The sequence below is a fragment of the Cebus imitator genome, unplaced genomic scaffold (assembly GCF_001604975.1).
Source record: "Cebus imitator isolate Cc_AM_T3 unplaced genomic scaffold, Cebus_imitator-1.0 Scaffold235, whole genome shotgun sequence".
Lineage (NCBI taxonomy): Eukaryota > Metazoa > Chordata > Mammalia > Primates > Cebidae > Cebus > Cebus imitator.
Window position 1 is genome coordinate 1,449,698 of NW_016107550.1, and position 27,052 is coordinate 1,476,749.

At 46.3% G+C, this 27,052-nt stretch overlaps 1 protein-coding gene across 1 annotated transcript in view; it reads left to right on the top strand.

Moving 5' to 3' along the window:
- Positions 1-26,679, top strand: part of CPXM2 (carboxypeptidase X, M14 family member 2) — a 148,886-nt gene extending 122,207 nt beyond the window's left edge. Inside the window, exons 8-14 of the mRNA XM_017497876.2 lie at positions 1,379-1,502; positions 3,359-3,555; positions 4,907-5,086; positions 10,161-10,458; positions 15,548-15,687; positions 18,116-18,215; positions 25,297-26,679. Coding sequence (XP_017353365.1) covers positions 1,379-1,502; positions 3,359-3,555; positions 4,907-5,086; positions 10,161-10,458; positions 15,548-15,687; positions 18,116-18,215; positions 25,297-25,550 — 1,293 coding nt within the window. The 3' untranslated portion in view covers positions 25,551-26,679. The remainder of the gene's footprint in view (positions 1-1,378; positions 1,503-3,358; positions 3,556-4,906; positions 5,087-10,160; positions 10,459-15,547; positions 15,688-18,115; positions 18,216-25,296) is intronic.
- The last annotated feature ends 373 nt before the right edge of the window (positions 26,680-27,052 follow it).

Consider the following 27,052-nt stretch of genomic DNA (forward strand, 5'->3'; position numbering starts at 1 on the left):
AGGGAGGTGATGACCGCAACGAGGGAGGTGATGACCGCAACGAGGGAGGTGATGACCGCAACCAGGGAGTTGATGACCGCAACCAGGGAGGTGATGACCACAACGAGGGAGGTGATGATCACAATTAGGGAGGTGATGATCACAATTAGGGAGGTGAGAACCACAACAATGAAGGTGAAAACTGCAATCAGGGTGGTGATAGCCATGGCAATGGAGGTGATGACCACAACCAGGGAAGTGATAACCACAGTGAAGGAGGTGATGATCACAACCAGAAAGGTGATAACTACAACCAGGGAGATGATAGCCACAATCGGGGAAGATGTCACCATAACCAGGGAGGTGATAATCACAACCAAGGTGACAGCCACAACCCAGGGAGGTAATAGTCACAACTAAGGAAGGTATGTTAGTTCATTTTCCTGCTGCTGTGAAGAAATATCTGAGACTGGGTAGTTTATAAAAAAAAGAGTTTTAATGGACTCAGAGTTCTGTGTGGCTGGGGAGGCCTTAGGAAACTTACCATAATGGCAGAAGGCACCTCTTCACAGGGCAGCAGGAGGGAGAATAAGTGCTGAGTGAAGGGGGAAGTCCCTTATAAAACCATCAGATCTTGTAAGAACTCACTATCATGAGAACAGCATGGGGCAAACCACCCCCATGGCTCAATTACCTCCCACTGGGTCCCTTTCATGACAAATGGGGATTATGGGAACTACAATTCAAGATGAGTTTTGGTGGGGAGCACAGCTAAACCCTATCAGCAAATATCTCAGTCCATTCATGCTAAAATACTGTAAACTGAGTAGCTTATAAATAACAGAATTCTATTCAGAGTTCTGGAGGCTGGAATGTCCAATATTGAGGCACTGGCAGATCTATTGTCTGGTGAGGGCTCACTCTGGTTCACAGAGGCACTGTCGTGCTGCATCCTCACATGGTAGATGGGCAACAAGCTCCTTTGGGCCTCTTTTGTAAGGACACTAATCACTTCCTGGAGGGCCCAGCCTTTCATGCATTAGGCATTAGATTTCAGCCTGTGGATTTTGGGGGACACAAACATTTGGAGGATACCAAGAGGTGATAGCCGCAACAAAAATGATGCTGAATGTACAGGGCCAGGTGAGGGCAATGGCCAGGGGTTTCTTCCTAGCGGGGGTGATGATAGAGCAGTTGCTGGAAGAAAATAGGCATTATCCAAGGGAGAGGGATACAGGAGGGTGTTCTGTGCAGAGGCGATAGCAGCTGGGGTGTGTGGAATGTGGGGGTGCTTGAGGGGCTGTGGAGGAAAGCAAGAGGTGTCTATCTTCTCAGGAGCTCTGGCCTTTCAGAGCATTGCCATCAATGCTTAAAGCCTTTAATTTACTTTGTTTTTCAGTTGATGAAAGTTGTGAATGAAATGTGTCCCAATATCACCAGAATTTACAACATTGGAAAAAGCCACCAGGGCCTGAAGCTGTATGCTGTGGAGATCTCTGATCATCCTGGAGAGCATGAAGTCGGTGAGAGGGGCCCCGCTGGGATGCTTGGCCCCTTCGTGTTTGGTACCCATGTAAATAGTTAGGAGACTGTTCACCCTGTGAGAAGATTCATGTCACGGGGCATCAGCTATCCACACCTCAGCTCTGTCATGTAGACAGATTCTTCACAGGTTGGTTCTGCGAACCACTCATCTTATGGTATGGACTATAGAATTATTTACACGGGACATCCCCATCTTTTCTCCAAATGGAGCATATTTTATTCTCCGTTGTTCACCTCTGAGACCAACCACAATAGCCAAAGAAGAAAGTGGCTGAGATGGGCAGGACAGAATTTCCTCCTCCTTCAGGATTCCCTGATCCTTAGTGACTCAAATTAGAGCAGCTTCTCCCCCTTCTTAAAAAAACTCAATTCTACTTTGAGGTATTTCCTGTTTTCAGCCATTTCCCATTCAGTCGCTTCCCAGCCTGCCCCTCTACAGGTCAGATGGGCTTCTCTGATTTTCTTTTTGGTAAATCTGGGAGCTCTTTAGAAATCTGCTGATATTTAGGTGCAAAGATTTGTCTGATTTACTCAGCTTTAACGTTCATCAAGATCTCAGGAGTTCCTCTCACGAGTTTATTTTAAATGGCAAAAACTTTATCTGCTGGTAAAATCACATTTCCTTAAAAGTAGCAGCTTCGCCAGTGAGGAAAGGAGGTGTGTTGTCAGCTGGTGCCCAGCACTAATACATGCCAGGCCTTAGTCCTTTCTGGCTGCTGTTACAAAATCTCAGACGTTGGGGAATTTCTAAACAACAGAACTTTATTGCTCACAGTTCTGGAGGCTGGGAAGTCCAAAGTCAAGGCACAGGGTGATTCAGTGCCTAGTGAGGGTTGTTTCTCTTAAGACCCCTTCTTATCTTACATGGCAGGGGCAGAAGGTCAAAAGTCCCCGGTTAGTTCTCGGGAGCCCTTTTATAAGAGCAGTAATCTCTTCATCACCTCTTGAAGGCACTACCTCTTTTATTTTTTTCTCTTTTTGAGACAAGGTCTCACTCCATCTCCCAGGCTGGAGTGCAATGGCACAATCTTGGCGCATTACAACCTCTGCCTTTCAGGCTCAATCCTCCCACCTCAGCCTCCCGAGTAGCTGGGATTACAGGTGTGCATCACCATGCCCAGATAGTTTTTTTTTGGTAGAGTCAAGGTTTCACATGTTGCCCAGGCTGGTCTCGAACTCCTGTACTCAAGCCATCTTCCCACCTCGGCCTCCCAAAGTGCTGGGATTATAAATGTGAGCCGCTGCACTCAGCCGGCTCCTTCTCTTAATACTCACACTGGATTTTAAGTTCCAACATATGAATTTTGGGAGGACACATATGTTAAACCATAGCACCCTAAGATTTCAAAAGCTGAGCTTTGAAAGAGAATATACCTAAAGAAAGCCCCACTCTGCACTGTGTCACTGCTGATTTCCCCTGATGGACTACTTTCTGCTTATATTCATTTGTCTTTGTTAAACTTAATAGGAAGTTATTTTAAGAAAAATAATTACATCCCAAAAGAGAGGACTGATTGCTACGGCTTGTGCTCAATTTGTAAATGTTAAGCTGGAAGCACTGTGTTATTTGATCTGTTCTTGGTAAATAAAAATGGACATTATTACCCTGTGACAGGCGTCATGTCAGACTTTTCCACACATTTTCTTACATACCTCACTCTCTGGGAATAAGACAGTTGTCCTGATGTCAATTTAGAGGTTTAATTGAAAGAACAAATAGGGCTAAAATGGTAAGCTTATATTATTCAAGACTTTCCCCTCTAACACAATGCGATAAGCACCGTTTGGCGCTAAGTGTTTCAACATGAACCTGTGCTTCTGTCTTTGAGTAAAGGTGAGCCTGAGTTCCACTACATCGCGGGGGCCCACGGAAATGAGGTGCTGGGCCGGGAGCTGCTGCTGCTGCTGGTGCAGTTTCTGTGCCAGGAATACTTGGCCCGGAATGCACGCATCGTCCGCCTTGTGGAGGAGACGCGGATTCACATCCTCCCCTCTCTCAACCCCGATGGCTATGAGAAGGCATACGAAGGGGTAATGGCCCTGGCCCATCTCACCCAGTGCGACGTGGGCAGCCAGGCCCCAGCTCCAGAGTATGCCTGGTCCTAGGGTTATGCAAAATTCCACCTTACGAGCTTTATTCATTTATTTATTTTTGAGTCAGAGTCTCCCTCTGTTGCCCAGGCTGGAGTACAGTGGCACGATCTCAGCTTACTATAACCTCTACCCCCAGGGTTCAAGCGAGTCTCCTGCCTCAGCCTCCTGAGTAGCTGGGATTACAGGCACCTGCCACCATGCCCAGCTAATTTTTGTATTTTTAGTAGAGAGGAGGTTGGCCAGGCTGGTCTCGAACTCCTGACCTCAGGTAATCTGCCAGCCTTGGCTTCCCCAAGTGCTGGATTACAGGCATGAGCCACCGTGCCCAGCCACATGAGTTTTATTTTTGAGTGTCACTGAGGCAGGGAAGCCCACAAGGTTTGTCAAAGGTGCAAAGCAGGCATTGAAAATGATGATGGCCTTGAGAGGTGGACATGCTGACGAACGGGAGGAAGTGAAGATGAACAGCAATATTGCTGTATATACAATGATAATGGAGTCCAACAGTAACACTTTTGTTGGCTGAGCACTTAATCATGGCATGTGTTAGCCTTGATTATTAACTTAAATTTTCTCATCAGTCCTCTGAGGATAGTTGTTTTATTATGATGATATAATTTTTATATTTTATTTTCCAATTATGATATAGAATGTATATAGGTTATAGGTGTGCAAAGAATATGCATATGTACAGAATTATGTATAAAGAGAACAGAGTATAGTTAGTATTATGTTGTGTTGTGTATCAATAGTGATATATCACAATACCTGGGATTAAAACTGGAAATTATATTAAAACAATAGTACCTATCAAATGCAAACTTTACAATACAGAAATGTGGTTGCATTTATTAGTGCAGATATAGTCAGTTAGGAATTTGCATTGCTAAATAGTAAGCCAGAATCATGGGCAAGCAGGGAGAATGCAATATTATGATGGCTGTTGATATTGCAGTGATGAGTTCATTGCTACTCAGAGGTTCAGCTGGCCAGTATAGAAGACAAGAAGGTGGGGGTGGAAGAAGGAACCTAATGCTTTTTAAGCACTTCCATGTGGCAGGAGTGGTTCTCTGCATTCCCTCTTTAGAGTCATTGGTGAACTATTACCCACCATATATTAATAGGAGGTTTTTCAATATTCTCCTTTAGATGCCATCTTTGGGTCAAAGGGCATCCTGAGGCTTAGAGACACTCCCCAAGGGGAAGCGGAGATGGATGCATCTCATATGGTAGAGGGTCCGGGCTGTCCTGCAGCCTGTGCATTCTTCACTCTCTGGCTTGTCTCCAGGGCTCGGAGCTGGGAGGCTGGTCCCTGGGACGCTGGACCCACGATGGAATTGACATCAACAACAACTTTCCTGATTTAAACACGCTGCTCTGGGAGGCAGAGGACCGACAGAACGTCCCCAGGAAAGTTCCCAATCACTATATTGCAATCCCTGAATGGTTTCTGTCAGAAAATGCCACGGTGAGTCAAAATACCCCTCATCTGTAAAGCAGCAAAAGGCCAGGCTTAACCCCCGTTGATATTTGCAGAGGATGTGACATTTAAGAAATTTTTGTTTCATGTTTTCTCCAAAAGCAGGGAAATGTGCTAGGTAATAACTACCTTTTAGGTGGATATTTGAGGAGATTCTTCATAGAAGAGAAATCATTTAGTTGTATCTCTCTCTCTCTCTCTTTCTCTTTCTCTCTCTCCTTTCTGTTTTTGAGATGGAATCTTGCTTTGCGGCCAGGTTGGAGTGCAGTGGCATGCCCTCAGCTCACGGCAACCTCTACTTCCCAGACTTAAGCAACTCTTCTGCCTCAGCCTCCTGAGTTACTGGGACTACAGGTGCTCACCATCCCACCTGGCTAATTTTTGTATTTTTGGGAGAGATGGGATTTCACCATGTTGGCCAGGATGGTCTCGATCTCCTGACCTCGTGATCTGCCCACCTTGGCCTCCCAAAGTGCTGGGAGAGGCATGAGCCATGCTGTGGCATGAGCCACAGCAACTGGCCTTAATTCAATTTCTTAACAAGCACACGGAGCTTGAAAACCAAAACAGTCTGTCCTGAATTGCATGTTTCTTACTACCTTTATTATCTTTCTCATTGTTGGTTACATTACTAAGAAATTATCCTTAGCCATCACTGATTGCTTGATATATCTTATTTTTATTTTAGTACATCCCCTTGGGTTTACTACATGTGGTGTTTCTTTGGAAAGAAAAATGAAATTAGATGAGAAATATTTCCCAAATTTCTTAGGTCTTGTTTTACAAAGAGTGTATTGTAGAAGAAATAATTCTCCCACACCTCTTACTGTCTTTCCTGGCCATCATAGTTGACCTTCTTACCCTTATTTTTTGATCGTAAACATCCTTCAAGAGTTCTACCTTTATTGCTATGTAAGCTCGTGTTAGATTCAGCTGCAGCAATAGAAAAATCCAAATAGTGCCTTAACAAGGTAGAAGTTTCTTTCTTTCCTCACATAAAAGTACCTTGGAAATGAACAATACAGCCAAGTAGAAACCTGGTAATTATCAGAAACCCAGGATTCATCTCTCTCTCTGTCTCTACCATGTCAACATGTGACACTCATCTTTAAGGTCATAATCCGGGGTGGCAGCTGGTGCCCTAGATGTCAAGTCTGTGAAGGAACAGGAGAGAAAGGGCTTGGGAAAAAAAAAAATTTCTCTCAGATAATTCAATTTCCTATAAGCAGTTCTACATAATAATTCTGCTGAACTCTCATTGGCCAGAACTCAGTTGCACATGGTATCAACCACTGCAAGAAAGGCTGGGAAATGCTATATTTTAGACAAGCATATTGCAAACTCTCAGAACAAAACAAAACAAACCACGATTGGACTTCTCTTATTGTAGATTCAAGGGAGCTGAATAGAGGACAGGAGCTCTCCCTTGGCATTCTAGCCCCCAGCACAGCACATGTGGGCACCACTTACTGGAGAAGGAGCAGCAGGGTGGGCTCCTTTAGTGGCTCACAGTACAGAGTCATCCAGGCCCTCATGAAGTGAGCAGTGGGGTGATGAAGACAGACAGTGGCAGTGCTACTTGGTTCAGCTAGGATATCCAAGGGTGCTGATGAAAGAAGGAGAATGGGGAGGCCCCTGAGTCTTCTGTGTTCTAAATCTGCTCTCATGTTTCCCACAGAACCTGTTTTCAATTTTTTTTGTTGTTGTTCATTTGTTTGTTTGTTTTTCCACCTAACATCCTAATGACACCTGGCAAAATTGAGAATTCAAGCTATGTTATACTTTGGAAACACTTAGATCAAAATTGGAATTTTGTTGCCAGCTTTCTTAGCCACCAGGCTATAAGAGCTAAGTAATTCTTTTAGCACAACTGTACAGAGTCTCTGGATGTTCAGTCTTTGCTTTTAGACTAGAATTTAGTTTTTTGAGCTTGTCTAGAACTACAAGGAGAATTACACAATTCCATTATCGCCAATACTTTTCTCAATTGTGGATAGATTAGATAGATAAGAAATCAGCAAAGATAAAGATTTGAATGACAAGGCTAACAGGCTTGACATTAGGGACCTATAAGAATTCTATAACCAATGATTAGAGAATATTCTTCTCAATAATCCTGTAACATTTTAAAAAATTGATGATAAACTGGGCTTATAAGGGAAATCTCAACAAATTGCAGAGAATAGATGTCAGACAGACTTTGGTGTAGTCTCACAAACATACGATTAAACTAGAAGACTGTAATAGGATTAATGAAAACATTGTGTATTTAGAAAATAAAAAAACTTCTAAAGAATGGGTCAAAGAAAAAAATACTGGCAACTAAAAAATAATTAGAACTGAATAATAATGAAAATATTACATATTCAAATTTGTGGATTACAGCAAAAAAATAGTGCTTTAGGGAAATTTATAACTTTAAGTTATTATATTGCAAAGGAAGGATGAAAGTTAACTAATTTAAGAAGCTAGCAAAATAAATAAATAACAGAAGAAACCCAAAGAAAGAGATTAATTAAAAATCGAGGGCATTGGGAGGCTGAGGCAGGTGGAACATCTGAGGTCAGGAGTTCAAAACTAGCCTGGCCATCATGGTAAAACCCTGTTCCTACTAAGAATACAAAAATTAGCCAGGCGTGGTGATGTACAACTGTGGTCCTAGCTACTTGTGAGGCTGAGGAAGGAGGATCACTTGAGCCTGGGAGGTGGTGGTTGCAGTGAGCCAAGATTATGCCACTGCAGTCCAATCTGGGTGACGGAGTAAGATTCTGTCTCAAAAATAAAATAAATAAAAAACAAGGGCAAAATCAATGAAACGATAGAAAGCAAAGAAATAATATGAAGTGATTTGTCTATAGAAAGGTGTGTTTGATAAAATTTAACAATTACTCACAATAATATCTCATAAAAATTTTGAATATAGCTTTCAGTGTGAGGAAGGCTATTTTAGGTAAGAAACAAATAGCATTAATCATAAAAGATTAATAAATTTGACTACATGGAAATAAAAAAGTCTGTTCATCAAAAGATTTGAAAAACTGTAATAAGCTAAAAATTGGAAGAAGTTATTTGTAAATTACATGACTGAGAAAATTGGAAATTTAAAAGATGAAGAATAATAAATAATAAAAATATGAACAATTCGGTAGAAAAATGACACAAGGTAAGAAGAGGCAATTCATAGCAGAAGAAACAGAGTTATAAGCATGACAGAATGTTCTGCCTCACTAGTACGAAGGAGACATAGATGAGAGAACATTATACGTCCATTGTTTGGCAAAAGTAAACAGTGCTCGGTGTTGGAGGAATCCAGGACAGTGGATCTCTTATGCATTGTGGATGAGTATACACTGGCATAATGATTTTGGAAAATAACTTGGTTACCTTGTAAAGTAGAATATTTCTATATCTTATACCTTTGTTAGTTCCATTTCTGGTGATACATGCAAGATAAATTCCAACACATATGTACCAGAAGACAGTTCAAGAGAGTTCAAAGCCATACTGTTCATTATAACAAAAGATTGAAAATTACCAGTGCCCATCATCTAAGAATAGGTATTAATACATTAAATGACATCTACATATTGAAGTGAAAAAAGTCTAACAATAGCTTTATTCAACAACAGGATGAATCTGGAAACACAAAATTGAGGGGAAGGAAAGAAGAAATTGCAGAAGGCAACCAGCAGTATAGTTGTGCCCCTCTGCCCCTGCCTTTTTTTTTTTTTTTAGATAAAAAGCAAATAAAACCAAATATTTTCATGTATACACATACGGGATAAAACAAAAGAGAGAGAATGAGAATCACATCACTTAGGATCCAGTGGCTGCCTCTAAGTGGGCGGCAGGAGGGTGGATAGGTAGGATGGTGTAGGCACACAGAACAGAAATTGTTAGTGAGGTCTGGGGTTGGATGACGGGTTCACGGGTGTTTTTCATGTGGAAATAAATAACAGAAGGGGACCAAGCACAGACCAACAGTGATACTGTGTGATGAACTAAGCTCTCTCATTAGTCCAATCCAGGGCCCCTGATGTGTTTAAACAAAAACAACGAAACTTAGTGAATCCCAAGTCCATTTCATCCCTTACTCAATTTCCTATACTGCATGGTGAAATGATTTCTAATGTCTGTTCTTTGTCATTGTCAATTTTATCTTATTGAGATTATCGTCACAGGGATTAGCAATTTATGGTAAATACTTGTTTCACTGATCAATGTTTGACCATATCAAACTTTCAAATTTTAGCCTTTAACCTTTCTTTCTTTTCTTTTCTTCCTTCCTTTCTCTTTCTTTCTTTCTCTTTCTTTCTTTCTTTCTTTCTTTCTTTCTTTCTTTCTTTCTTTCTTTCTTTCTTTCTTTCTTTCTCTTTCTTTCTCTCTTTTTCTCTTTCTTTCTTTCTTTCTTTTTTTCTTTCTTTCTTTCTTTCTCTTTCTCTCTTTCTTTCTCTCTCTTTCTTTCTTTCTTTCTCTTTCCTTCCTCCCTCACTCCCTCCTCTCTCTCTCTCTCTCTTAAATTTTATTATTAAACAATATCAAACATAGAGAATTTGGGAGGAAGCGGGCCAGGATTGCCAGGGAGCCATCTCAGCTCTGACACTCACCAGTTCCTGTTTTGTCCACATCTTCACTCACTTTCTCCTCCACCCCCAGATTACTGAAGCCAAACTCAGGCATCATAGCATTTCCTTTGTAAAGATTTCAGTATATATTTCTAAAAATAAAGGCACTCTTTTACAACCATAAGGTGTTACCATTATTATATCAAAATAAATTATTCCTTAATATGGCCAAGTATCTTATCAGTGTTCACATTTCCTCTGTTATCATTCCCCCCTCCCCAAGGTTGTTTAAATCAAGAGCCAAAAAAAGCCCATTCGTTTTGACTGGTTTGTGAGTCTTTCTAAGTCTCCTTTATATTTTCCCAGAATTGATTTTGAAATTCTAAACTTTCCTAAGATTATTCCATGAAAGCACTGCTTTTTTGACTATGTCCCTATATGACAGCTGGGGAGAGCAAGTCCTGCTCTTTTAACTTGTCCATTTGGGGTGTTCACAGGTGGCTGCCGAGACCAGAGCAGTCATAGCCTGGATGGAAAAAATCCCTTTTGTGCTGGGCGGCAACCTGCAGGGCGGCGAGCTGGTGGTGGCGTACCCCTACGACCTGGTGAGGTCCCCCTGGAAGACGCAGGAACACACCCCCACCCCCGATGACCACGTGTTCCGCTGGCTGGCCTACTCCTACGCCTCCACGCACCGCCTCATGACCGACGCCCGGAGGAGGGTGTGCCACACGGAGGACTTCCAGAAGGAGGAGGGCACCGTCAATGGGGCCTCCTGGCACACCGTCGCCGGAAGTAAGCCTCCATTGGGGGCGAGCGGGGGCGGCACGGGAGGACGCTGCAGGGGTCCCCTCCCGGCCTCCTGGTGTCACTACTTCCCGAAGTGGCGGCTGCCACGGTGCAGCACCTAGGACGCGGCAGCACTTGCCAAAGCGCCGCACTCAGGCCCTCCTTCCATCCCGGCCTCAGTCTCATTTTCCAGCGCACAAAGGAGGTAACTGGGGCTGGAGACCCAAATCTGCTCAGCAAGACAGGAAGAAAGGCACAGGGCCGGGGTCTCTGACTCCGCGGCCTGAGCTTCGCTTCCGAGCTATTCAGATTTGATAGGTTAGCGATGCGTAAAATTAGACTGAATGGCAATATTGGACCCCTCCCCCGCAAAAAGAAAAAACCAACCCAGGGAAGAGGTGGAGAGCGTCCCCCTGCTGGTGCTGGAGCCTGCGATTTTCTTGTCTTACCTGAAAGAGCTGTTTTTTTGTTGTTTGTTTTTTGGTGTTTTTTTTTTTTTTTTTTGAGACGAGAGTTTTCCTCTTGTTGCCCAGGCTGGAGTGCAATGGTGCAATCTCCGCTCATTGCAACCTCCTCCTCCTGGGTTCAAGCGAGTCTCCTGCTTCAGTCTCCCAAGTAGCTGGGCTTACAGGCATGAGCCACCACACTGGGCTAATTTTGTATTTTTAGTAGAGATGGAGTTTTTCCATGTTGGTCATGCTGGTCTCGATCTTCCAACCTCAGGTGATCCGCCTGCCTCGCCCTCCCAAAGTGCTGGGATTACAGGTGTGAGCCACTTCGCCCAGCCAAGAGCTGTTCTTACCTTGGGTGATGTCCTGTGCTGGAAACCCACAGAGGGCGCCAGGCATGCATCTCAGCTCAGCTGTGAAGGACTCTGAGCTACAGGGGTATCCCGAGACTGGACCTGTGGTGAGGGCGTCCCTTCATTACCTGCTGTCCTCCAGTGGCCAGCAGTCGGCCTGTCACACTCATAACCACAGTCTGCTGTGGTCCACACCAACTGGGTGTAGCATGGGGAATACGAGGCATTGCTCCTGGCATCCACTCAGGACTGCAGAGGCTCCCAGGAGAGACTGCAGGGATTCCCTGACGGCAGCCGGGGGCCCATCATCCATGTGTCAGGACAAACACTTTGTTTCCTGTCTCAGGGCTGTTCCCTAACCCAGGAGGGTTAGGCTGTCTCATTCCTGCAGTTCCTCTGCAGGACCCCAGGCATAAGGCTTCATGCTTATTTCCTTCACTTTGTGAGGGTTGGTCAAGCCAATGATGAATTTGTAAAATATTTTCACGTCAGACTGGGGGTTCAAATCCAACTCTGTCGCTTAGTTGCTGTGTGATGCAGGACCAGTTACTTAACCTCTCTGAACTCTTGCTTGCACTTTTTCATTTGTAAAAATGGGCGTGATGGCTAGGTGCAGTGACTTATGCCTATAATCCCAGCACTTTGGGAGACCTTGAAGTTGGGAGTTCAAAACCAGCCAGACCAACATGGTGAAATCCTGTCTCTACTAAAGATACAACAAATTAGCCAGGTGTGGTGGCGCATGCCTGTAATCCCAGCTACTCAGGAAGCTGAGGTAGGAGAATTGCTTGAATCTGGGAGGTGGAGGTTTCAGTGAGCTGAGATCGCACCATTGCACTCCAGCCTGGGCAACAAGAGTGAAACTCCATCTTAAAAAAAAAAAAGGCCGGGGAGGGGGCATGATGATGAAGAGGAGGGGGAGGAAGATGGTAGATGGTGGTACCAGCTCCGTCTCGGAAGCTGTGAGGATTACACAAGTGGAAGATGTGTTCAACGTGTGGCTCACAGAAGCAGTCCTGATAAGTTCCCGTCCCCTGTGGACTCCCCTCTGCAGTAACACGGCTGCTGTGAAACCTCATATGAGCATATCCTTATTGTCAGTTTCATTCCACTAATAAACTTTAATACTATTTGACTTTGTTAGAAACTCAGCCTTCACACACTTTTCAAGTATGTTCCCACCCTTGGGAAAAGAAAAGCAAAAGCAGAAATACTTGTTTCTGTGGCCATTTTAAAACATGTACAGAGAGCTTGCCGGTTTTGCCTGGTACAGACCGAGCAGAGGCATTTTATCTAAATCCATCATGGTTTTACCTTGTAGGAAATAAATAAAAAATGCGAATCTCTATCTGTCAAGAAAACTTCCTAAAGGCAAAAAGCATTCTTGCTTTTCAAGTTTTTAGCCTAAAAACCCATCTACAAAAAGCTTGAAGTAAAATACCTGTTTATTTGTTATGGCTGCTGTGGCTAGAGTGGGCGTGGGCACACCCGGAGTCCCCAGTGCTGGTCACTAGTAACATTTTGCGAGGTTGGCTGCCGCACAATCACATAGGTAGCGTTTGATGTTTTTTTCTATCAATTATATTTTCCATTATTTCTGGGACTTGGCAGCAGAGCCATGTGGTAGCTTGAGCCTTTTTAATCATTTATCTTCCTGACAGTGTGATGAAGTCTGCAGATTCATTGCTTTGTAGATTAATGAAATGTGACTTGTAATTTCCTTCCCTCCCCCTGCCTCTCCTCTTCACCTTTTTGTTCCATTTTTTCTCACTCATTAGCTGTGCCCTGCCAGGCACTAGTTAATGGGGAATGTCCCAGTTGACAACAAGGGTCAATACATTTTGAAATGCACATCATTTGGAGAGTGTGTGCCTTCACTCCAGACTCCTGTAAGCCTTGCCATTCCTGCAACCCTGCACCTTCTCCTCCACAGCGAAGGCAGGTGTTGCGGTCGCATCAGATACACAGAGCTGTAAGGAATACAGCCGTGCCTTCTCTGCTGAAGCTGATGTCAAGAGAAGGGTGCCAGTCAGGGAGAGAACACAAAGGAGCGTCTCACCACCCCGGCCAGAATCGAAGGCTTGTGAAGAACTGTCCGGGACACATCGTGGGCTTCTGTTCACACACCTCAGACAGGAAGTAGCATTTCGCTTCTGAAGCCCTTCCCTGGCCGTGTATTCTCAGCAAGTGGACAAGTTCTGGAAGGCTGGCGGGCAGCAGCAAGACAGCGTGGCCCAAGCTTCTCCACCTCCCTCTGGTTTCTTATTTTGCCAGTTCTTCTAAAGCTTCCTGTGCTCTGAAGACACATATTGCAAAATGGCAGGCTCACGCCAGAATGTTTGAATATCACATTTATTTCCATGCTAATGAGGACTAAAAGGGTGGAAGTCACAGTCATTTTATGTGCAGAGAGCTGTTCAGCCCTCCCGGAAAGCTGGAACCTGTGCTCACGGGTGGTTTGTTGCCCCCTGGCCTTCTTGAGCTCTCCGTAATTCCATACCACGGGTTTGACCGAAGGATCTTTGACCAACTTCCTTCAATGAGACCAGGCGCCATGTAGAGGATTTTCCGTTTGACTTGGCTCCGTCCTACCCTTTTTATTCCACTGCCCTCACTACAGACACGCTCACTGTGTTTCATCACAGGCATGATCAGAGGCCCACTGCTGATGACATGTGAGTGGTATGAATCTGGAATTGGGTAGAATCTGTATACTTGTTGCCATTTTGCTTCTGACTTCAGTGACTAGGCAGCAGATCGATAGAGTTGCTCTTGACATCCCAAAGCCATGGTTTTGATAGTGAACATTGCAGGAGAGGGTTCCTTCTCATGCACTAAGTGAGAAGGAAGCAAAGTTGTCCGAGGAACACAGTTCTGTGACCCTGACCCTAGAGCCCAGGGAGGGCTGATCAGAGGGGCCTTCTGCTGGGTGAGTCGCGCAGAGACAAGTCATGCAGAGCGCAGCGTCCTAATCATCATCCTGTTCAAACGCAAAAATGCTGGGAAGGAAGTCGCTGGTACTTCAAGATATCAAACACTCATTTATTTATTTCACAAACGTTGGATAGTATAGTGGGTGGAATGGTGGCCTCCGCAAAAGATAATGTCTGCTTTCTAAAACCCCACACCTGGGAATGTTAGCTTATTTGGAAAACGAATATTGGCAGGTATAATTATATTCAGGGTCTCCAGTTGGGGTCACCCTGTGTTACCTGGATGGGCCTTAAGATCAGTGGGAAGTGTCTTTGTAAGGGACAGAAGAAAGACAGAAGAAGAGGAGAAGCCATATAAAGGTGGGGGCAGAGAGCTGAGTGGTGCGGCCTCAAGACGAGGAACACCTGGGGCCCCCAGAAGCTGCAAGAGGAAAGGAAGGCCCCTCCTTTAGAGGCTTTGGAGGGATGACAAACACCTTGATTTCAGACTTCTGGCCTCTGGGACTGTGAGAGGATAAATTTCTGTTGCTTTAAGCCAACCATTTGGTGGTAATTTGTACTATAACGGTGGCCCTAGGAAATGAGTCCAGACGCTGGCTACATGTCAGGCTGGGGCTTCCTGTCCTGCTGCAGTCATGCCAGGAGGCAGAAGGCTTGTCTGCTTTCAGGCGTACTGGGAGAGTGGGTTTGCCTATAAGTCGATTCAGAGCCATGAGCAAGGACATGCAGACCTGGCCCAAACCTCAACTCTGGCCCTTTCCGGACACATACATGGTCCTGTGTATGATTCTTCCCATTCTCAGCCTCAATTTTCTCATTTGTAACATTGTGCTGTGCTGCCTACCTCTGCTAGGTTTGGGGTGAAAATTAAGTGACCTAATGGCTGCAGAGTGCTTCGGACAGATCCTGGCTTATGGGAGGCACTCGGCAAACAGTAATATTTATTATTTCGTGATTTTTGGAATCAAAATAGAAGACTGTCCTAGTGCTATCGCGGAGGCAGCGTAACTGTAGAGACGAACTTAACCAAACACTTAAAACCTGTTGTGTTCATGAATGATAGCTTTACTCCAAAAGTGGAGTGTTAAACTTTTTTACTTTAATAGAGTATTTTATCTAAAAAGCACTTATTTCAGTTCTTCTTTTGTCAAAGACACCCTTCCCTGTGTCTGTCCTCACCACAAACCGTTCCAACTGTATTCTCTAATGCACACATTTTTGTCTACAGTAGATACTCGATACCTCCCTGTTTAAACAAGGCGTTGTGAATGTTCCTCAACGTCCCTGCTGTCCCCTGTACCCCATTTCCCAGTGCCATTGAGTATTGTTCAGTTAAAGTGTTGTCCGGTTGGCTTGGCAGGTCTGAACGACTTCAGCTACCTTCACACAAACTGCTTCGAACTGTCCATCTACGTGGGCTGCGATAAATACCCACATGAGAGCCAGCTGCCCGAGGAGTGGGAGAATAACCGGGAATCTCTGATCGTGTTCATGGAGCAGGTACATTGTGGGCGTGTGGCTGGGATGAGGGGAACTAACTGGGGGATGAGGCCGCCGAGGTGGCTGAAAGCATGGGATGGAATTAATGCTTCAGACCTTGGCCATCATCCTGGGCCGGCTGCAGTGCTGTGAGGAGGCGCTATGTGTTGACACTTGAGTAGACCTCAGAAAAGAGAGCTCTAAACCAATGGCCATTGCCCCTACTGGACTGGAGCAAGTGGCACTGGTTCCTGAGCTCTCTGATGCTGCTCTGCAGGAAACAGGTGCTAATGTGTTTGAGTCAATGTGCCCTGGTCCCTTGCCTCACTCTGCTCCAGCTGCCATCACAAAACACCCCAGGCTAGATGCTTACAAGGCAGATGTTGATTCTCTTGCAGCTCCTGAGGCCGTAAGTCTGAAACCAAGCCTCCCTCAGGGATGGTGTCCTCAGAGGCTTGTCTCCTCAGCTGCCATCTCACCACCTGTTCATGCGGTGGCCATCCCTCTGTGCGTCTGCCTCTGTGTATGAGTCCAAATTTCCTCTTCTTAGGAGGATGCAACCTTAACAGCCTCATTTTCACTTAATTACCTCTGTGAAGGCTCCATCTCTAAATAGTCACATTCTGAGATTCTGGGGTTAGGGCTTCAACATATGAATCTGGGGGCCAGGGTGGGGTGGGGCACAATTGAGTCCCTAATACCCCCCCAGGCCTTCAGAGTCACTGTTGCAGGTGACAGGGGTGAGTGACCCGGGAGCAGCTTAAACAAGTGCCACTGGGTTCTGCTGCCCAGCTGGGAACCTTGAACACCTCGCTGCCATAGGCTCTTAAGGACACATCCATCTTGCAGCTTTAGTGAATTAACCGGTTCTAGTTCTGCAACTAAGCAAACAATATCCACGCTGCACTAAAGAACAGTCTAACTGGAAACCAACAGAATAAACAGAAACAAGTGCTGAGCCTCGGGGCTCCCGCTCTTTGTGTTAATTCTGACTCTACCTGAACTTCCATCCATTAGGAAGTAAGACCCTGGGGCTGGACACAAGGTTCCCCTTCCATGGGGTTGTATACAGGAGTCAGAAGCTACATTCAGCCAATAGCTTGGGCTGGCACCTTTGGCTGTACTTCTGCACAGGGGGCAGAGGTTGGCACCAGGATTTAGCATCTGAGTCTGTCTCATCAAGGTCTTAGAAGACTCAGCCCCAAGTGAGCCTCCCTGACACAGAAGGGTGTGAGTCTATTTTTCCTTCTAAGGGAAATCCTCACCCAAGGAATTTCTGTCCCTACCCTGGAATTTTGTAAGGGAAGGCTCTGTTTCTTTTGCATCTATGTAAAGAGAAGACCTTGACTGTAACAACCTAATCAGTCTTAAGTAATGATGACATTTAGCCAAAGGGCCTTATGTGGATAAAATGCCCAATCCTAATAATATGTATAAAGTCATTGGTAATGATGGAATGTCACCTTGGACTGGCACATCGTTCAACAGGTGGGGAAACTGAGGCATAAGGTTTGAGTGCGTCGCATGACACAACTAAGTCATCAGAAGGGTCTATGCATGGAGTTGTCATCTGATAGGGAGGTTTCTTTGATTCTTTTCTTTCCCCTCTGATTTTTAAGTCAGCAAGTCCAAGAAAGTCAAAATAAATGTGCCTATAAAAATTAAATTTCAGTTTTTAGTAAATGTGTTTCTGTGAACCATCTCAGATTCTAATATTTTTTAAGCCTCTGGCAATTCTAATGGAAGCCTTCTGGTGCAAGAACCCAAAAGAAATGCAGAAGTTTACATTCCAAATCCACACAGACCCAGGCGAGCCTATAACCCGAGGACTCCTATTTTTCTAAAAGAGAATTTAATTGTTTTTTTTTTCTCTTCTTTTCTCCTTTCTCCTTTCCTCTACTTCCCACTTAGCCCTTTTGAAATGCAAAATAACCTGTCACTTCCCCCTCAGCAGACATTCCCTGCAGGGCAAGCTCATCTGTGCTCCAAGGCAGACCGCCCACCTCCAGGGGCTGGCCTCCGAAAGCTTGCCTGTTGGCCACTTTTACAACTTTTTTCTGCCCAGGAAGGTGCCAGCTCAGCTGTCTGGTAGATAAGACACCAGGCTCACAGGGAGACCCTTGGCCTTGCTTAGTAACCTGCTCCCCTATAAAAGGGGCAAAAATCTGCTTTTCGTGCCAAAGGAGAAGTGGCACATTTTAAAGCAGGACACTTCCCCAAGGCTAGCTTCAGAAATAAGTTCACTTTTCTTACACCAAGACCTGGCTCTTGTTAATTGAACCCTGCAATGCAGCAAGCAATGAACCTGCTTTTTGGCTTTGAGATGTGGTGCTGTGTGAGTTCTTGGTGGGAATGGGCCGATGGTGAGTGGACAGCCCACTCTCTGTTGTGCCACTGGTGTCTGGAGCTGGTCGGTGGCCTCACCCTGTATCTCATGTTCGCTGAGCAGGTTCATCGTGGCATCAAAGGCTTGGTGAGAGATTCACACGGAAAAGGGATCCCAAATGCTGTTATCTCCGTAGAAGGCGTTAACCATGACATCCGAACAGGTAACAGCAGATGTGTACAGACAGCCTCTTGGTAAGAAATATCCATTTTTTGAGATGTTTTATTTGGGCTACAATCATGGAATGACTGCCAGGAATGTCTTACTCAGAGCCAATTAGAGCCTCCTTTGCCTAAATTTCCCACTTTTCAAGAGACCCCTGAAAGGAAGGTTTTCAGCCCATGCTTCCTGGTTGCTCTCTGTGCCGTTCACAGGATGGTCATGCGGCAGCCAGCCGACCTCCAGGTGCCGTGGAAGTTTCTCAGGTGTTGAGGAGGCAGCTCTGTCTCTACAGAGTTGTTGCGTCTGCAGGCAGCTTAGCTCTCAGACCAGATGAAATGTGTCCTGTGCCCCTGTGCCCATGAGTGCAGAGATTGCAGGTAGGGAGGGAGCCAGGCTGTGCCCAAGAGGGAGGAGCTGCAGGCTGGGCAGCTTGTGGAGGGGTGGAGAGTTTGAAGGCACCAGTGGTGAGGGGACAGCTAGAGGGGTGGGTTGGACTGGCCTTAAGTGCCGCTCCAGAGAGGATGCAATTTTTCCATTAAAGCACAGGAAATCACTGAGCATGTCTTAGGAAGACTCAAGTGTCTGCAATGCTGTAATGTGAAGGGCAGGATAAGAATAACAGTAACAATAAACTCTGTTAAAATCTTTCTTGTATTAACTGCGTCATTCCTCACATAAGATGTATTTTTCTTGATGCTGTCATTAGAAGAGAAAATGCGACAGGGAGATCCAGCTTCCACTTACTGGAAGGGACGAATGTCTGGTGGTGTTAACTAGTCAAGGCTAGCACATGTGACTCCCTTTTGAATAGAGGGTAGACAATTCTAGGAATTTGGATAATCTGAGGGTTAGAGGATGATCTCTAAAAGGCAGTGCTGACATGTTATTCCAATTCTCTTTGCTATAGAAGACAAGAAATTCTAAGACCCAGGGTTTTATAAACCAAATTCAGTTTCCAGTTCCTAAAATGCCAAAACAATCTCCCATTTTAAAATGCATGTATGAAGTGGCCACACCACGTCAGGACAGCAGAAGGCTGCCCTAGATCACTCAGCAACGGCAGGAACAAGGCGCTGTTCCCCACACAATCTGTTCTCAAAGAATTCGTGTACATGCTTTCTCTCCGTTGTTTTCATTTTGTCTTTTTTTTGAGGGAGATGGGCCATTCTCTCCCACTTGTTCAGGTGAAAAACAGAGGCTGAAGGAGGGTAGTGACCCACTGATGGTTAAAGGGGTGGGTGGGGTTTGGCTTCAGGTCTCTGACTCCCAGGTGTGCTGAAAGATGCCCTGCAGGTGCCCCTCAGGGTCCTGGAGGACTCTGCCCTGTTCTTTGCTGGTTAGAAAGTGATATGAAAACAAAGGGGCTTGACAAGTCCAGGTTTTCCAGGTTTTCCTGTGCCACAGCACTGTCATCACCTGGGATGCCCCCCTTAAAACTGAAAATGCTGTGTGCCACTCCCCACCCCTGTCCTAGGCACACAGTGCTGATGGTCCCACGATCTGACTTCCCATTGCTCCTCGTGGACTGACAGCCACCGGGGGGGTCATCACTGTGGTGCCTCTGACCACTTGAACCTTCTTCCCTTTGGGGGTCCCTGGGTTCCTGTCTCCTCCCTTTCAGGTCTTTGCTCAGACCATCTCAGTGCAGCCAATCCTGACCCCCATGAGCATAGCACACCTCCTCGCTGCCCTGCTGATCCCTCTTACCTGCTCCAACTTTGTCCCTTTCCCATGGCATGTCTCCCTCCTAACATACCACATCGTAGGCTCATGGGTGCTGTGCTCGTTATTTGTTTCTGCCTCTTAGCTCCCACAAGGTCAGGAGCCCCTGACTGTCTTGTTGGTTTGTTCCTCAGTATATTACGAGCACCCTGCCTGGCCACTTCCGAGCAGTGGATGCTCTATAAATACTTGTTGATGAATGGGCGGATGGACAGTACACGACGTTCCAGCATTACGCAGTGAGTGGCAGAGCTATGATTTGAGCCAAGCACTGGAGACTTCAAATCTGGTACTCCTTCCTTTATTTCCATGCCATTTCTCTGGAACAGGGAGGAGAGGCCCCTTCTCTGAACACTGTTCCCATGATCCTGTTGTGCCAAAAAAAGATCCCATTCCACCTGCCTGGAAGCAGACTCGGGGACGTTAGGATGGGGTGAGGCTGAGGTTCAGACCCGGCCCATGCACCCTTCATTGCCAGGCTCCCTAGCAGTGGGCCTGGCATAAAAGGCCAATTATTTAAATGGGTAAAATGTGTCTGAAATGCCACGAAATAGTAGATTGCTGTGTAATGCCATAAATTGCATTTTTCCCACCTAGTTACTGATTTCTTCACTCAATAATATTTTCTGACCATTCCTACCATTTGTCCCTGATCTTATAGCCATGAACCATGAGGTTTCACAATGAATACCACTGAATTTTGTACATAGTAGCCCCTCACCGGTGCTCATTTTTTCATATATTTATTCATTATTCCTTCATTAATTCAGCAAACATAGACTGCATAGCTGTAATGCGCTAGAGACCACGCAGAGTGCTGGCGATTGGTGTGCATGAAGGATATGTGGCGTGGTTCTGCATAGGATTTGTATTTTAAACATTACAAGTGAAGCTCCTTTGAGATGACAATTTTTGTTGTTGTTGTTGTTTGTTTTTTTGAGATGGAGTCTTGCTCTGTCACCCAGGCTGGAGTGCAATGGCATGGTCTCGGCTCATTGCAACCTCCGCCTTCCGGGTTCAAGCGACCCTCCTGCCTCAGCCTCCCAAGTAGCTGGGAACACAGGAGCCCACCACCACACCCGGCCAATTTTTGCATTTTTAGTAGAGATGGGGTTTCACCTTGTTGGCCTGGCTGGTCTCCAACTCCTGACCTCATGATCAGCCCGCCTCAGCCTCTCAAAATGCTGGGATTACAGGCGTGAGCCACCACGCCTGGCCTGAAATGACAATTCTAAAGGAGCCAGAACATTCCTTGGACTATTTAGTGCTTTGGTTACAATGTGAGAAAACGTGAGGGTTTTGAACCGAGTGGGAGATACAAAGGCCCTGGGGCCCCATAAACCAAGATAGAATATTTTGTCTAATGGGCGCTGAGTTTGAAGCCTCTGCAATCAAGGAGACAGTTTTGATGAGCTAATGGGAAATGCATCTCCCTCCCTTGATTTCCCCTCTATAAATAATTTCCCAGTGTACTCTCATGACAGATAAACTCCATACTTTACACATGGCTCTTTATTTTGTTTCAGAATCTTTCAGTTTCTTCAAGAAAAGCTCTGAATTTGCTTTGATTTCTCCCTGAGGTTTATGTGATGTGACAAGTTTTATTTTGGGATGGATTTTGCATAAAATGAACAGAGGTATTAAATGTAATTCCACAGGGAGAGAAGCTGGTAGGGATGCTTTTAGTTAGATGCCTGTCAGTATATTGGCCAGATACCTGCTCACCGTTCCACATGCCTGTCCTTTGCTTGGTGGGTACTGAGTTGACCTACTTGTCCGTGGACATCTGTGGGCCTGAGTTGCCCCTTCTGCTCGTGAATGCTTAGGATGCCCACTATGTGTTGACTTCCACTGCGGCTCCCTAGCAGGCTCACCATGAACACAGACTTGACCACTCAGGGGGACAGCAGCCCAGCACTGCATCCCCTGCTTTTCATAGTGTGAGTGATTCCAGACTGTTCCAGTGGCTAGAGACAGAAGCGCAGAAGATGAGAGCCTGAAGGAAGATGTGGGGAAAACAGCCAAGAACTGAGGAGAGCGTGCCCTGCTCGGCTGATGAGGGCATCAGCAGATCCGTGTCTCAGCAGTAGAAACTTCCAGATCACAGGGCCAATGCCCCTCATTCTGGTTGTGTGAACCTGCAGACAATCCGGTTGTTGTATTCATTCTTTTGACCTTTCTTATTGAGCTCCTACTGTGCACCAGACTAGAAATACTGTGGTGAACAAAACAAGTATGGCCTCTAAAAGTACATATTCTAGAGAAGGAGACCTAGAAATCATTCGAAAGGAAAATTTAAAAGTTCACTGCACGCTATGATCAGTGCCATGAAAAAAATAAATCAAGCGACATTTATAAACAGGTGGGAAAGCCAAGGAAGGGTCCCTCCCTAACACGGCATACACAGGCAGGCCTTTAGAAGGAATAGCATTCCAATTGGAGGGAACAGTAATTACAAAGGCTCAGAGTCAAGAATGAAGGAACAAAAGGAAGCCTTGTGTGGCTGGAGTGAGGCTGCTGGGAGCAGCGGACTGCAGTAATGTGGAAGGGGCCCGCAGGAGCGGTGCTGGGTTTTGCTCTAAGCACTGAGCCCTTATCTGAATGGGGTGAACCCTCAGGATCACAGGAACACTGTCTGCACCTGCTTGTTTCTTTCTCCTCAAAAATTCATAAGTTGTATCTGAATTTTCTTTGAGGGCTTACCTAACAGGACTACAAGGAGAGAACAAATTTCTTGAACATTAGTAAGAATAGCTTTCATTATTAAAAACAAGCTCTAGGCATTTAAATGGAATCTTGCAAGGCCTGACTTTACAAAGGGTGAAAGGAAGTTTACCTGGCACAGGAGTTGGAAACAGTAGTGGGAACAGTATATGCAAAACCCAGAGGTGTGAGATGGGTGTGTCCTGAGACATCACTGCAAGGCACTCAGCATGGCTGGAACAAAGGGGTACGAGATGCCGTAGGGGAGGGCAGGGACTGGGACCCCATGAGCTCGGGCCAGCCAAGGACTTTGGATTTCATCATCATGTGACCCTGTGATCACAGCAGGTTTAGGGAGTAAACACCATGATGTGTATAAGGAGGCCAGCAATAGCACACAGGGTGGATTGGGGAGGGGGCGGGGGGGCTTCTTCTGGCTTTTGTGGGGACAAGGGGAATCACAAAGGCTTCTTGTTAGAAACATGAACTTGAGGCTGTTATGCTGATAGCCATTAATCGTGGTTTCTTTCGCTTCTCAGCTTACTGAACACCTCCCTTGGTGAGAACCTGGGCTGCCCCTTCCCTGGGGTGTTTAATCTCCAAGTGTCATTGAGTCAGGTGCTGCCACTGGGAGGTCTGCTTCCAGGGGCATCCGATGCCCAGACCCCACAACAGCTGTTGGCAGGGGCAGGCTCTTGGCCTTAACTAATCCCTCTGAGCACCCTTGATAGTTGAGACCTAATATGCTCTGCTTCTCAGGCCGGTAAGCCATGTGCTCTCCTGGTGGCTCACTTCTCTCCAGCGCATTCAGATGAACCAGTGTTCAGCTGAGTGAGACCTGTTTGGTGTTCAATACAGGAGGATAAACGGCACGCATGCTGAGCGCAGAAGAGGAAAAACACGGGCTCTTCAGGTGCCTATAGCTTTAACACAGGGCCGAGGTGGGAAGTGGAGGCCGTTTCTACTCTCAAGGATGTGCCACCTGGCAGCAGGGGAAGGGGAGAGGACGGGGAGGGCAAGTAAAGGAGGTGGCTCCCTCAGGCTTGCCAGGGACTGTGGGAGCCCTGAGAGAGGTCTCCAAAGCAAAGACAAACGTTGCTGTGAGGCTCAAGCCACCTGACTGCATAATTCAGCTTGCTCTATGTGCTCCTGAGAAGGTATGAAATGGCATTTTATTTAGTTGAAGACCTTGCCATTTCACTAAACGAAGACCCAGGGCACAGTGCCAAGAAACACCAAGGAGCCACCCACCTGCACATGTACCTTGGCCTCTAAGATGGAGTCCTGTTTCCCATTCAGCTCCTTCATGAGGTACATGTGGCCAGCGACTGCCTCCACATGTCATTTCCGGTCACATGCTGTGCTCCTGGAGCTCACTGTATTGCACAGTGTGTCTCAGTTGAATCGGGGTTAGAATGTGCATGGCTTCACCATGATGCTTCAAAGGGTTAATATATCTGCGTACGTGGGAGACAGCTATTTACAGGCACAGACATACATAGTTTTCTTCCATCCCTTCGAAGACTTCAGGACGTGTTAAGACAAGCAAACCTTGTCTAAGGCCTGCTTAGTACTTGATCAAACCCAGCCTTTTCTCTACTTGGCTCCAACACTTCAGACTGGGCAGGACCTTCAGATTGTCATAAGCGAAAGACTGCTAATTGCTAGCTGTGTGACCTGGTGTAGGAGACTACACGTCTCTGGCATCAAATTACTAATGTAGAAAAAGGAATAAGCACGTAGGCTGCATCATGGAGTCACTCGGACGGTTCAGTGAGCCAGCGCCAGCCTCGCCCCTCCACATGCGGCCACTGTTATCCAAGATGGTCCCTGGTGTCTCCTTTTCTGTCTCATGGCCTCTGATATGCTATGGATCTAAGTGTTCTCATCAGGCTATAGGCTCTCTGGGAGGAGTGACTTTCAGCCTAGAACATGTCTCTATGCCACAGGGATCCAGCATAGAGCTGAGGATGGACCCAGGTCACATTAGGTGCCTGGGAGGTAATCGGCCGGTGGTTACCTGGGAGGCAGGGACACCACCTCAGCTCCGGCATGGGTCTCATGTGGTCTCACGGCTCCTCTGCCCTGCAGCATCCATGTATAGATGCCCCTGCAACTCCAAGTCACTCCAGGCCCCAGCCAGGGAATGGGGTACAGAGGCCAGGGCCTCTCCTGAGCCATCTGGCCTCAGCCCTTGTAGTCCTTTCCTTCTCTTTCCAGAACTGAAGAGCCCATGCCTTTGAAAAACAGTTCCTGTGTGTTTGCAGCCATGCTAAGGAAGCCAGGAGGCCCTGCGCTGATGGCTTTTTAAGATGGCATTTTGTGGCGAGGGCATACCATTTGGAAGTTCAAGTTCACAATGAATGGCTCGTATTGCCACAGAACAGGGAGCATTAGTGATCAGCTCTCCAGCTTTGCTCCTATGTATCGACACTGTGGGGAGCCTATACCTCCCCTCCCTGTTAAAACCATTAAGGCAGCTTTCAGAGAGGAAAACATCTTGGCTTCTAAATAAGAATTTGCATCTGCGGGAACTAGGATTCCACATTGCCAGCCTGAGAGTCTCTCTCTGGCCCAGGGAGCTGGTCTTGGAGGAGGGCTGGTGGGATCTGCGTAGCAAGAGCTGCTCTGAGTCTCTCCTGGTTCTCTTTTCACAGCCAACGATGGGGATTACTGGCGCCTCCTGAACCCTGGAGAGTATGTGGTCACAGCAAAGGCTGAAGGCTTCACTGCGTCCACCAAGAACTGTATGGTTGGCTATGACATGGGGGCCACACGATGTGACTTCACACTCAGCAAAACCAACATGGCCAGGATCCGAGAGATCATGGAGAAGTTTGGGAAGCAGCCCGTCAGCCTGCCAGCCAGACGGCTGAAGCTGCGGGGACGGAAGAGACGACAGCGTGGGTGACCCTCCTGGGCCCTTGAGACTTGTCTGGGACCCATACAAATTAAACCAACCCGGTAGTAGCTCCATAGTGGACTTACTCACTGTTGTTTCCTCTGTAATTCAAGAAGTGCCTGGAAGAGAGTGTGCATGGTGGGGCAGGTCCCAAAAGGGAAGGCTGGAGGCTGAGGCTGTTTTCTTTTCTTTGTTCCCATTTATCCAAATAACTTGGACAGAGCCGTAAAGAAAAGCTGATGGGAGTGAGAGAATTCAGCAAGTCAACCTGGGAATCAGAGAGAGAGAGAGACAAAGAGGGGAGCCTGTCCGTTCAGGGCTTCCTGGCTGCACAGGAAAGGATTCTGGTGCTTCCCCAGTTTGCGTGACAGCAGAGTTCCACATGCATTTGCAATTTGCACAGCTAAAATTGCAGCATTCCCCCAGCTGGGCTGTCCCAAATGTTACCTTTTGAGATGCTCCCAGGCATCCTAAGAGAATCCACTCCCTTTGGCCATGGGACATTCCAAGCTGCTACAAATAAATTCTGTATTCTGTTGACAATAGAGTCATTGCCAAGTGAACATCAGTGAGCTTCTTGAATCAGTTTAGTCTCCTTTTTCAACAAAGGAGTGTGTTCACAAAAGGAGAGGGAGGCCAAGATCATTCAGGAGTTTGTTGGGCAGCAAGCATGAAGCTTCTTGCACAAATGATGGATCCATAAAGAACCCCCAGACTCCCTGCTGATTCAGTAGCCCTGGAGGCTCCCCAGCTAGGGAGAGCCAGAGGTGCCGGCCTTCCTGCGGTACCAGAGAATTTAGCCTGGATCTCCTCTTTTACCTGCCAGGACTGGAACGAGCCAGAAGGGGGTGACCTGAAGCCCTCTCTCTCCTCGAGGAATTGCCCCTGCATGGAATTGAGTGCTCGTGGGTTGGCCTCTTATCAGTCTGGGAGTTATTTTTGATATGTGGTATGCCAGATCTTCCAAATTAGGCTAAATGCAATGAAAATCTCTTAGGATGATCTGTGGGGCATCAGTTTGGGAAGGATTATTGAAATATGCAAGAAAAATGTGTGTCTCACTTTTTGTTAATGTTGCTGCCTCATTGACCTGGGAAAAATGAAAAAAAAAATAAAGCAAGCAAATGGTAAGACCCTTCTGGTGTGTGGCTTTTCTGGGTAGACTTGCAGCCACTCCCTCTTTCTGAGCTCGGTCACCCTAGACAAGGTGCCTGCTTGGGGGTGGCCATCCTGCATTCCTGCTAAGCTCAGCACTGATGCTGACAGCTCTACGTTTGCTGCCTCCTCCCAGGAGATACATGCTTGGGACCCACTGTTGACTCTTGGAGATGCCAGTGAGCATCTTTAGAGAACAGATGCTCATGTAGCTTTTGCACAATCTGTACTCAGGGTCAGCTAACTTTTCTTTAAAAGGGTCAGTAAATATCTCAGGCTTTGCAAGCCACACAGTCTCTGTCATAACCACTCAGCTCTGCTATTGTAGCACAAAAGCAGACATACACAGTACAGTC